Below are 12962 nucleotides of genomic sequence, written 5' to 3'. Positions count from 1 at the left end.
GAGAGTGTTTCTCGTAGAAGCTGACCTGAAACTTGTATTATGTTACTTTTGTATCCTAATACTCCAACCTAATAATACTATTGTGTAATGGATACACAGGAACATGATAGTGAAAAGTAACAATTTGTCTTTCCTTAGGTGATGCTAGTTATACCCTTCCTTATGGACTAGTGCCTGTGATGAATGTTGTGAAGGTGCTATCTGTATGCTCAGTGCTGTTGCTTTTCAGTGGTTTAAACATAATTGATATGAAGTAATTAACTCCTCATTTGAGGGCATGGTAGCCAAATGACATCATCACTTGCTTATCACTTAGGTGACTGCAGTTTGAATGCTGGCCAATGCATGTTGGATTTTTCAAATGAAAAGTCTTGGCCCTATGGTTCAAATTCCTCATAAAATTGGAGTTCACCAAGCTCGATAGCTGCAGTCGCTTAAGTGCGGCCAGTATCCAGTATTCGGGAAATAGTGGGTTCGAACCCCACTATCGGCAGCCCTGAAGATGGTTTTCTGTGGTTTCCCATTTTCACACCAGGCAAATGCTGGGGCTGTACCTTAATTAAGGCCACAGCCGCTTCCTTCCCACTCCTAGCCACTTCCTGTCCCATTGTCGCCATAAGACCTATCTGTGTCGGTGCGACGTAAAGCAAATTAAAAAAAAAAAAAAATTGGAGTTCTCATGTCTATGATCATGGTAAAAATAGTCACGTGAAACTAACTAGTTTGCTTGTTTTACTTACTTCTGTACCATGACTTGGTAATACCTGGACTTTCCCTGACTGCTGATGGGGGAACTGTTGAAGTTTTGACCAGCCTTGGGACTGTTAGTCAACTGTATAATATTGATCCCCATGGAGTACAAGGAACATCTCTGCCTTTTACCTGAATGCATTTGATAATGAGAAACAGCAAACTCTTTTGTGAAAGTCTAGCTATTCAACTAAGGTAGTTGATATACTGCCCAAGTGATTTCAGTATTTGCAGGCCCTGTATACAGTAGGACAGCAGTTTTCTAGGCAAGAGATTTAGACACATTCAAGAGCTGTGAGATCCATGGATTTCTCTCTCAAATTTTTTGTTTTCTTTTTTTCTTTATTTCACATTCTATTTACTGTAAAATATATCCTCCACCCTGAAGATACTACGTTTCATGCAGGGATATCCCATGATGGTGTATTTGCGTTCAGTTAAGTTAAAGGTTATGTTTTGATCTGGACATTTTTCTCATTAGCTAATATGAGCTAGATAACACATGAGTTGGAAGTAATAATTGAAAACTTTGTTTTAATTTTCAGATGTGGAGGAGGCACAACATGGCATTTGTCAGGACTGGTTGGTGCATTCAAACCAACTCTTACACAAGTGAAATTAGCCCAATCTAGCATTCAATTGTACAAGGATATGGAGGAAATGGGGCTCAAGACTGGTTGGAAACAGTGTGGCAGTTTGAGTATTGCACGTACTAGGGATAGAATGACAGTTTTTAGAAGAATGAAGGCCCAGTCTATGTAAGTCCACAGTTGGATTGCTAGAGATAAGTTGTTATTAATAATCTTGACCATAATGGCCAGTATTGGGTCCGTATTGACTTTCACAGTAAATAGAGAGATGAGTAATCTGCCTAGTCAATACTAGGCCTGTGTATTAAAATTTGTTTAAATTTCACACTTTAGTATATATAGTACATGTTTCAAGAAATCTCATAATTCTCTTCTTCAGCTATATAGATTAAAATTCATGTATTTACATTAAGACCTAATGAAACAGAGGGAGTGGCTCTAAGAAAACTAAAACTGTAACATATACAATATAACATATTAAAAATTGATAAATAATGGTCTGGAAGGAAAGTCCATCTTATCTTAGAAGTGACGCTTCCACAGTATGTAGAATTATTTAGTTATTTTTCCGGGTTGAACCCTGTTGTTGTTTTCTGTACATTCCATACAGTTTGCCAACGTTTCAGATACATTACAGTATTCTTTGTCAAGGCGACTGAAATACCCCTACTCGATCTGAGGTAATCAATCTCCCAGTCAGCAGTCATACTACGAGAGTGGTTCCTGACCTTGGCCTAATATATCCTACCCTTTCTGGCTGACGCAGGTCCCCTGGATGTCTCGTGAGACTTCTGGAATGTATGTATCACAGCCAGGTAGTGGAACTTGGCCACGCTGTTATGTAATTAGAGGTTCGTCCTGCGTGTTTATGTTGAGGTCTGTATCTCTTAATCTATGTATGATAGGCATCCAAGAATTGCCGATTTTATATCCTTCTTCTAAATTCATATTGTTTGGGTGTTTCTTGATTTCGATAGTCTCACGGATTTTCCTTTGGAGATTCCAAGGGATAGCTGCTAGGATTTTGGTCTTGTCAAATGATATTCCATGTCTTGTTTCATAGGAATGCTTGGCTACAGCTGAAATATCTGTGTTTTGGTTCTTGGTGTGACGGCTGTGTTCTTTTAGGCGGGTAGAGATCAAATGTTTTGTTTCACTGACATAGCACGTTCTGCAGCTACATTCACTGTGGTATACTCCAGGAGCTTGTAGTTCTATTTTTTACTAGTGGTAGATAACGGGCTCACTTCCGGTATGGTTTATAGATGGTTTTTATGTCATATTTATCCAGTATCATGCTAATCCCGCCTGTAGCATTTCTAATGTACGGAAGTATTGTTGTTTTCGGGCGGGTCAGTCCTTCCTCCCCATTGTTTTCTTCTACGGCGGCCTTTTCTTTGTTTTCTTCTGATTTTCTGAAAACTCGTCGGATGTTATTGAGTGAGTAACCATTTCTCCTGAGGGTTCTCGTGAGGTGTTCTTTCTCTTCTTCGAGGTGTTCTGCGTCTGATATTGCTATGGCCCTGTTAATCAGTTATGTTAGAACAGCCTGCTTTCGTGATGGGTGGTGTTGAGAAGAGGCGTGCAGGTACCTGTCTGTGTGTGGGTGTCCTGTATACTGCGTGACTCAGAGTCCCATTGGTGTTGCGTTTTACTGGGACATCCAGGAACGGTAGTTTTCCGTTTACTTCAGTTTCCACGGTGAACTTAATATTTACATGAATAGAGTTGAGATGGTCGAGAAATAGCTGCAGGTTATTCATATTGTTTGGGTGTTTCTTGATTTTGATAGTCTCACGGATTTTCCTTTGGAGATTCCAAGGGATAGCTGCTAGGATTTTGGTCTTGTCAGATTACGAACATGTCATCCACATAACGGAGAAAACATTTCGGTTTCAGGGTAGATGTGGCTAAGGCTTTCTGTTCGAAGTATTCCATATACAGTAACACCTCGTTAATTCGAAGTCGTTGGGACGCAAAAATTGGACTTCGAATTACGTGATTTCGAATTAACTGCCAAATTGTAATTCAGAAATGCCAACCCTCGCGGCATCACAAAGTATTCTAAGACCCTTTACTGCATGAAATTAACCTTGATTCACAGTTTAAACCGTTCAAATGCCATGGAAAATTAAAAAAAAAAAAAAATTCCAAAATGTATCCATTCAACAAGGTGCATGTACAGTAGGCCTATTCAAATAATGCACTTGGATAATCCACCGGCAAACATAACCTCACGCAATGAAATTTAAAAATAAATTCAAAGATGAGGAGAAATCTAAACTGGCTCCCCTGTGCAAGTGCTTTATTCATTGTATTACTGTACTGTATGCATTTTAGATGCCTTGTACTTGGCACGGAAAGTACCCATTGCCCTTAAAACATCGTGGCTTATTGAACTTTCCTATGATGAGGGGAGAAAGTCTCTTGCTTCTGTTTGCATTACAACACAGTATAGTGACTATCCTTGTACGATTTTTCTCCATGGCCGCCTTGTCTCATAATTTAAAAATTCTTGCTGCGTCACAAAGTATTCTAAGACCCATTAATGCATGCAAACACCTTGACTCTCAGTTTAAACCTTTCAAATGCCATGGAGAACACTATTTCCGAAATGTATCCAACAAGGTGCATTTACATTATTCAAATAATGCACTTGGATAAAACACTGGCAAACATAACCTCATGCACCGAAAGAAAAAATTTCAAAGATGAGGACAAATTATGCTGGCTGTCTTGTGCAAACGCTTTATCTCTTGGATTACTGTACCATTTGCATTGTTAGATGCCTTGTACTTGCTTGGGAAGTGCCCGATGCTCTTAAAACATCGTGGCTTATCAAATTTTCATATGACGAGGGAAGGAAGTCTCTCACTTCCGTGTGCAGTGCAACACTGTACAGTGACGCCTACCCTTGTACAATTTCCTGGCCGGCACTTCTCCCCCTTTATAACCATAAGTCCGTTTGGGCTCGGCATGAAACCAATTTAAAAAATGCAGTTTCATCGTCAATGACAATATTCTTCGGTGCGTACGAATTAATTGTATGGGCCACACTTTTTCGCTAACTGTCGGCATCGTCAGTGTTCGCGGATTATGATTCTCCACACACTGCCTGCTACATGATATTGTGGTGTTCCTTAAAACACTGAATATAAAAGAATTACGATTTCACGCGAACTTAGCACATATGAAGCGCACTGTAGACACACCGAATGAGTGAAAGTGCGGAAAGCTACCTTTCCCTGCACGTTCCGGAAGACGCGTTCTTTAATGACGCGGAGAAATTTTGAATTTAAATTACTCTGTAAAGTACTATTTTTGTAAAATGTAAAGGCAGTTTTGAATTAAAAGTCTGAATTTTAGTAATGGGACTGACATTGTTCTTTGAATTACGAATTATCCATATTTCGAAGTAAACAATTTAAATAACATGCAAAACCGTACCTCTCGTTTCCGGGAATGAGAGCTGCTTCGAATTAGGCGAGATTTTGAATGAACCGATTTCGAATTATCAAGGTTCTACTATATATGTTTGCTATTATTGGAGAGAATGGTGATCCAATCGCGGCCCCTTCTGTCTGTTCGTAGAAGTCTCCATTAAAGTAGAAATAAGTGGCATTAAGGCATTCTTTAGCTAGTGTTGACAGATCTTCTGGAAGTTTCTGGTCGAATAGCGGAAATACTTTTGTTAGCAGCACCTTGGTGAAAAGTGACGTAACGTCAAAACTTACTAATAAGTCCGTACTTTCAACTGATTGGTCCTTACGGAGCTGGATGAAATGTCGGAAGTCCTTCACGTAGGTTTCAGTGTGTCCTGCATGTGGCTGAAGTAGTCCGGCAAGGTAATGTCACATAGAACAAATGGATGTGCAAAGCTGACATGCGGCTGTCAGAGGGATATCCCTCTACAATATCCTCTCTGTAAGGTTCATGTCAACCTGGCAGCATAATCATCTATTTCCTGAAGGGAACGGTTTGACAACTTGTTTAAAAACCATTTAATATTATTTTCAATATTATCCAAGTTGATTTCAATAAAGGAATATTGGATTAAGAAGGACACATTTGATATAATATTGCAACAGTGCTCACATTTTATCTACACATGACACACCCTCAGTGTCGAGTTTATATGGAGATGACAAGATGGACTTTACTTCCATACCATTATTTATCAATTTTGAATATGTTATATTATGTATATGTTACAATCTTAGTTTTCTTAGAGGGGTTCCGCTCTGTTTCATTATGTCTTAATATAAATATGTGAATTTCAACCTATATAGCTGAAGAAGAAAATTAACATATTTCTCAAAATATGTACTGTATATTCTAAAATGTGAATTGTAAATATATTTTAAAACATAGTATTTACGAGGCAGATTACCTATCTCTCTATTTACAGAGATAAGTCATTTTAAGTCATTTTAGAAGTAACTTAAGAAATTATTCTTTACAGCTCTTGGAATATAGAATGTGAGCTTGTGACTCCTCAGGAAGCTCAGAAGTTGTGCCCACTGCTTGCAGTTGATGATTTGCAAGGTGGATTATGGATACCCGGCGATGGAGTTGGAGACCCTTATCAGATATGTCTGTCACTAATAGCAGCTGCTAAAAAAGGCGGTAAGGAGGGAACATTGTCAAAGAGAATACTTTCTTTTGTGTACAGTACTGTACTTTGTATCTAGTTGTGCTTTGCTGCTTGTAAATGGGCAAATGGATTAGCCTATGTGACTCAGATATTTGATACTGGAGGAGATGAACTTCTGTGTTCCTTAATCAACAGTATTAAAGTACAAAAATAAATGAACATTGGCGTTCTTTGAATATACGATGCAGAGCGTAATAAAGTAGAAAATTGTGATTTTGTATCGATGTTTGAGTGAGCATGATGATCAGTGTTTCTCTCCAAAGAAACCACTGCATAGTTACAATTTTCTCTGATAGGATTTTTACAAGGACTAATTGCATCCTTGTAGGCCTCCATTAATAAAATGCTCAAATGTTAACCCTTTGAAGTACACAAGGATACTGCTGCATACATTCGTGGCATTTATGGTATACTTGTCTATTTGGGACCAACTTTAAATTATGAAATAATTTGTTTTGAAGGAAACATCCCCATTTCCGAAAAAATTATTGGGACATATATTTCCCTATGTACTTTAGAGGTAAGAAATTGGCGAGAAAAGGAAACCACTAATTTAAGCATATATACTCCGTTTATTATTCACTATTTCTGTACAGATTATTCACTGAACATCTCAAGAATAAAGATGTAGGTATGGTATTCTTGGAAGCAGTTCCATTCCACATGAAAGCAAAGATGAAGATTGCAGATTGAGCAGAAACTATTAGTGTGATTTTCTTGCTTCTTTCTTGCACAATTCACACACAGTTTCCTGTTTTCCGCTATTAGTCATGCAGTGTTCTGGTGTTTTAGAAGACACTCTTGTACTCTTACACCTCTTTCTGGTGTTTACCAGGATGGATAATGATCTTCTCCTGCTGGAGTAATCACCGATAAATCCCCGAGCAACACACTGGCGAAACTCCAGTGAGGTCAATGGTATTTCCAAATTTTGGCCAATATACTTGCAAAGTTTGAGGTATACTAAACATGAATTATTCACTCGACTATCTTATCACATCAAAGAAAATTTAGAGGTGGTATTTCATTTTTGCCTTGCAGTCAATTTCGTAACTTCCTTCACATCCGTGACATCTACACCCCTCATACACTTGTTATACTTAGTAACCATGACAGGACAGGGAACGATAACTGAATCAGGGGAACCTTGCATGTGCCTTTTTAAAGTAGTTACCTCAAGTGGTGATATGAACTTGGACATTAGGTACACTGGCTTATTTTCCATCCACTTGAGGCAAGATATGCCATTACCAGCCAGAAAGTGAATATTCATTCTCTTCATAACTTTGTCTTCTGGAAAGTTTTTGGCATATTTTTTTCTGTTTATGCGCACTGTTCCACAAGCTTTCATTTTTTCTGCAAGAATAAATTGTAGATTAGGTGAATTGAAGTTTTCCATATATATTCCACAGTCCTTATTCAATATCTTCACTTAGGAACAGTAGGTCTTCTTCGTCCAGGGTGAGAGCGTCTGCATCATCACTGACCTCGTCTTCCAAAAACTGAATTACTTCTTTGTCTGTTATAAGGAACTCACATGTGTTCCAGAAAATGTCCAAACAGTAAAAAATATTTCATATAACTCTTCCATATAGTTTTGAAGACAGTGATGTAGATCTTCAGGTAGTAAGTACAAACAAAAATAAACTTTAAAAAAAAAAAAAAAAAAACAATGGAAGTTACCAGCCTTATGAGTTTTATCATCAGATCTTTCCCTCAATATAGGTATGAACACATACATACAATACATACATGCATTACACACACATATATTGGTAAACCTTAAGAAGGATACAGTTACTTACGTTTATGGTACGTAGGGGGACCGGTGTCCCAATGAGTAATTTTAGGTGCAGTTAACTGAAGTATAGGTGGATTATCTTCAAAATGATTGAAATGCACTCTCACAAGACTGTTAGTTGTAAAACGATTAACCTTAGGGTTAACAGTAGCTCCAACAATGAACAGTGACTCGAGAACTAAGCACTTCCAGTAGATCAAATAATGCATAACTTCAATTCCTTTTAAAATGGTATTAAGAATCAGTACAGTCAACAGTGGCAGATATGTTAAATATGAGACTTCAGCATCACATCATCATTCACCAAGATGATCAATTTACTGTAATATGTGACCTGTAAAAGAGATAAAACTTGGGACATATATGTCCCTTGTACCTCAAAGGGCTAAAGCAGTGCAATGAAAATAGAGCAAACTCCCGATTACCCAGGTGTGGATTATCTGGTTTGCAGATTATCTGTGTATAGTTCAGTTGTCAAGTGAAAAGGTCCACCTATTCAACACTGTTTTATGTTGTACATTTAATTATGTATTATTTTAGATTATATCTACAAAAATGGTGTTGTTTTTAAGTGAAAGCATACTCTCAAACATTGCCAGGAGGAATGCATTCGTTCTTTTCTAGTCGCCAACAGATCTCCATAGTAACCTCTAAAATGAATCATTGAAAATTAGTGGTAACCTATATCACATTTCTTTTTGGTGCTGAAATTGCGGACAGTTTACATCAGTCCATCAATCAACATCAGTCAGTCAATCAACCAATCAATCACCATAGAGGGCAATTGCCCAGGTGGCAGATCCCCTACGAGTTGTTTATCCAGTCGTTTGTTAAATAATTTCATAGGATCTTGAGAATTAATGGTTAACATGTGAAATTTGTCTAATAACCAGTCTTTCTTTAGTGTTTGTTTTGTTGTGTGTGTTTAAAATTGAGGCTTGGTTGTAAAAGGAAGTGCATGTAACCTGTAGATACTTACTTTCCCACCATTAGCCAGGAAATTAACTGGGAAACCACAAAAGACCAGTTCATAAATGTATGGCAGTCATATGTGAACCCATGTATTTCTTGTATCCATGAATACTCATCACTTAAACTTGCTCTGTAATGTGTTGAGAACTCTGATGGATGTATGCACAGCACTTTGCTGTTTACATTTTTTTGCATTGTCTGCAGTGTGCAGTCGACTAATCATTGCCCTCCTCCTGTTCCTAAGAGAGTAGGTTCAATCCCGTTGGTGGCATTTCAGGTTGTTTAATTGTGCTAACTTCATTTGCTTCTGGCACATTAAAGAAGTCGCATGGGATGCAATTCTGACACTCTGGCATCTTGAAGTTTGTATCAGTTGAAGGGATGATGATGATAATAATAATAATAAACCGGATGAGTTGGCTGTGAGCTTGCATCTGGGAGATAGTGGGTTCGAACCCCAATGTCGGCAGCCCTGAAGATGGTTTTCCGTGGTTTCCCTTTTTCAAACCAACGAAATGCTGGGGCTGTGCCTTCATTAAGGCCACGGCTGCTTCCTTCCCACTGCTAGCCCTTGCCTATCCCTTCGTCGCCATAAGATCTCTCTGTGTAGTTGCGATGTAAAGCAAATTAAAAAAAAAAAAAAAAAATGAGATGTCTGACTGACTCTCCCCCTCCCTGGCTTTACAGCTCTTGAAGGATCTTGGCGTCCTTGACAACTTATGCCCACACATCTCTGTCCCTCATTCAGTACGTACATACATATACATATCTCACGTCGTTCCATCTTAAGTGATGGGTCGGCGAACGAGGCTTCTCCACCAGTTGCGGTCTCTGAACTTCTCTCCTTTGATGCTTTCCAAAGTATGTCCTCTTTGTTGAATGTCAAACCCATGCGTTGCATATGTCCATACCATCTCAGTCGCTGCACTGTTATTTTGTCCTGAAGTCTTACAACTTGAGCGTGCTTGCGGATTTCCTCATTACGGACTCTGTCCCTCCGTGCTTTACCGATCATGCTATGGACAAATTTCATTTCTGCTGCCTGGATTCTACTAACATCTTTATTTCTCATGGTCCATGTTTCGCAACCATAGGTCAGGATTGGTACGTAATAGGTTTCATATATGACTCTCTTACATTTTGTTGGTATTTTCTTGTTCCATATTATGTCTTTAACTATTTTGTAAAAGTTGCTACCTGCCTGAATTCTGTGGGAAATTTCCTTGCCTATAGAACCAGTATCAGAGATAACACTTCCAAGATATCCTCCTATTTTCCCCTTAAAAACCATCTTAACCATCCTATCCTTCTGACATTTTTTCCACATGGCCCAGCCATCGTAGTCTGCTACTTTTAATTTCTGAAACAATATCTGGTCTATTCTACAGTTATCTCACTTTCCAAAATCCTCTATCATTCATTGAACCATAGACCATACATTTTTCTAGGAATTTTCCTTTCCCATCTCCTTAACAGTTCCTCACCTGTGTATGTCATTGTCCAGGTCTCTGAACCATGTATCACTATTGGTCTTTCCACAGTACGGTAGGCCCTACACTGTTAACTTTAGGTTTCTACAAAGACTTTGTGCCTTGAATACTTTGCCCAGAGCAACATACGTTTTGTTATCAGCCGCTTGTTATCCTAGAAAAATGTATGGTCTGTGGACCAATGAATGATAGAGGATTTTTGAGAGTGAGGTAACTGTAGAATAGACCAGATATTGTTTCAGAAATTAAAAGTAGCAGACTACGATGGCTGGGCCATGTGGAAAGAGTGCCAGAAGGATAGGATGGTTAAGATGGTTTTTAAGGGGAAAATAGGAGGTTACTGAATGAGGGCAGGCCTATAACCAGGTAGCTGGATAATGTGGGAGAAGACCTGAGGAGGATGGAAGTTAGAGAGGATGGAGAAATAACGCAAGGGATAGAGATGCCCCCCTCTCTCTCTCTCTCTCTCTCTCTCTCTCTGTGTGTGTGTGTGTGTCCCACACACGCACTCCAAGTTATTAAGGAAACCAACAGGGTTTGAAATTATTACCATTGAGTTGCACAACTGTATTCTGTTCCTTTTATCTTATCTTATTGATAGTAGCATGTACGTACTTAGATTTTGACTTATTGATATTCAGTCCTATCTCAGCACTACGTTGTTCAATTTTCCATCAACCGGGCGAGTTGGCCGTGCGCGTAGAGGCGCGCGGCTGTGAGCTTGCATCCGGGAGATAGTAGGTTCGAATCCCACTATCGGCAGCCCTGAAAATGGTTTTCCGTGGTTTCCCATTTTCACACTAGGCAAATGCTGGGGCTGTACCTTAATTAAGGCCACGGCCGCTTCCTTCCAACTCCTAGGCCTTTCCTATCCCATCGTCGCCATAAGACCTATCTGTGTCGGTGCGACGTAAAGTCACTAGCAAAAAAAAAAAAAAAAAAAAAGAAAAAGAAAAATTTTCCATCAAGATCCTGCCCTCTTCTACGTAACACATCTATGTCATCTGCATATGCTAGGTCTTGGGTCATTAAATTAAATGTTGTTCATCCTGGGTTATTCTCTTGTACCCTTCTCATGACTCTCTTCAATGCAGTATTGAATAGAAGAGTAAAGAGCACATTGCCCTGTTGTAAACCTTCGTTAAAGTGGAAATCTGTTGATAATTTACCTTCAACCTTCACTTTACAAACTGTTCTTTGGAGCGTCATTTGTACCATTCTTATGAGTTTAGGTGGCACCCTCACATTTTACATAGCCAACCATAGCTGATCCCTTTCTGATGTTGTAAGCTTGCTTGAAGTCAATAAACAATTGATGAACACCCACATTATACATTATACAGGATTTGTGTAACCATAAAAATTGATTTGTTGTGGACCTGTTCTAAATCCACACTATTAGTCACATAGATATACCGGTAATTCCACATACACTCTCAGTCTGCCTGCCATGATCTTTGCTAATATTTTATAGCATACACCAGGCCTGTCCAACACTGTGCCCGTGGATGCCATGGTGCCCCTGGTATACTTCTTCACTGCCCTCCAAATGCAGGTTTAATTGTACCAACATTAGCTGTAGCTAGATGTTTAGGATTAATTTTGAACATGCAAGTAAAGGTTAAATTTTCCTCCGACATTCCTACAAATCTGATTCGCCTCTTTCTCTTCTCAGTTTTAGCAGTACTCATTCAACAGACCACACCTCTGTTATTTCAGAATATTCTCTCAGGTACTGGGTGCGTTAAAAGTACGCTGTGTATTCTGACAACTCTGTACAAATCACTGCTTTCTGTTGAATGCTAGGGATTGTAGAGAAAGACTGGGGAATGAAGTGAATATGTTAACACTTGGTACTTCCCGGTTAGAACACCTTTAAGGAAACAATCGTATTGTGAAAGTTTTATAAATTCTTCCTTCCAATATTCTTACAAAGCATCCCCTGTTCATGGCCATGGAACACTTTCACAGAATCCTGAGTTGAATTTGGATTGTATCATGACAAGAAGCAGTGTGCTATTTATCTGTAAATGCATTTGATTTCCTCTTACTCCAAAAACTAAATGTAGTTAGCAGGACATAAAGCAAATAACATTATTAATTTGCTTTTAAACTTTATTTATATTCAGTGAAGAACTGAATTTTCACAACCTCAATTTTTATTTATATTAACTGTGAAAATTATACATCTGTTATTAATTTGAATTACAGTAGAACCCCTATTTAACGTTTTTATAGGGACCTGATTTTTTAAACCTTGAATGGGGGTTTACCTTAAATTGAGGTTTCAGTAGAAAGCACACCTTTTCCAGAGATCTTTGCCTTAATAACGTAAATTGTACAATCATACATTATTTACACAGTGACAGCAATAAAACAAGGAGATCCATTATCTACCCTACACACTGTACTCTAGTTACAGTTTGTGCTTCATTTTGACAGACTTTTGTTGGTGAATCCAAAACCGCTTCGGTTTGAGGTTGTTCTTATAACGTTATACATGATTTTCCATAAAAGTCAGGAAAGATACCAAACATGCACAAAAACACATTAAAATTGGTATGAAACAGCAATCGGTTTGTTTAAACATTTTCATGGATGTTTTCCAAGTAGCAGATTACTCATTAGCACGTATTTTCTAATTCCATTAGTCTGAACACGCATATTCAGTTTCATTCTTGAAACTTGTAATAGCATCACTCCAG

At 38.5% G+C, this 12962-nt stretch overlaps 1 protein-coding gene across 2 annotated transcripts in view; it reads left to right on the top strand.

Annotated features, from left to right (window-relative positions):
• LOC136862737 (pyruvate dehydrogenase phosphatase regulatory subunit, mitochondrial) overlaps positions 1-12962 on the top strand; it is a 372304-nt gene that overhangs the window by 41047 nt on the left and 318295 nt on the right. For both annotated transcript variants that reach the window (XM_067138964.2, XM_067138965.2), the window contains exons 2-3: positions 1296-1508; positions 5803-5966. In XM_067138964.2, the coding sequence (XP_066995065.1) occupies positions 1296-1508; positions 5803-5966 (377 nt within the window). The remainder of the gene's footprint in view (positions 1-1295; positions 1509-5802; positions 5967-12962) is intronic.

Source organism: Anabrus simplex, chromosome 2 (assembly GCF_040414725.1).
Source record: "Anabrus simplex isolate iqAnaSimp1 chromosome 2, ASM4041472v1, whole genome shotgun sequence".
NCBI classification, from domain to species: Eukaryota; Metazoa; Arthropoda; class Insecta; order Orthoptera; family Tettigoniidae; genus Anabrus; species Anabrus simplex.
This window is presented reverse-complemented; position numbering and strand designations above follow the sequence as displayed.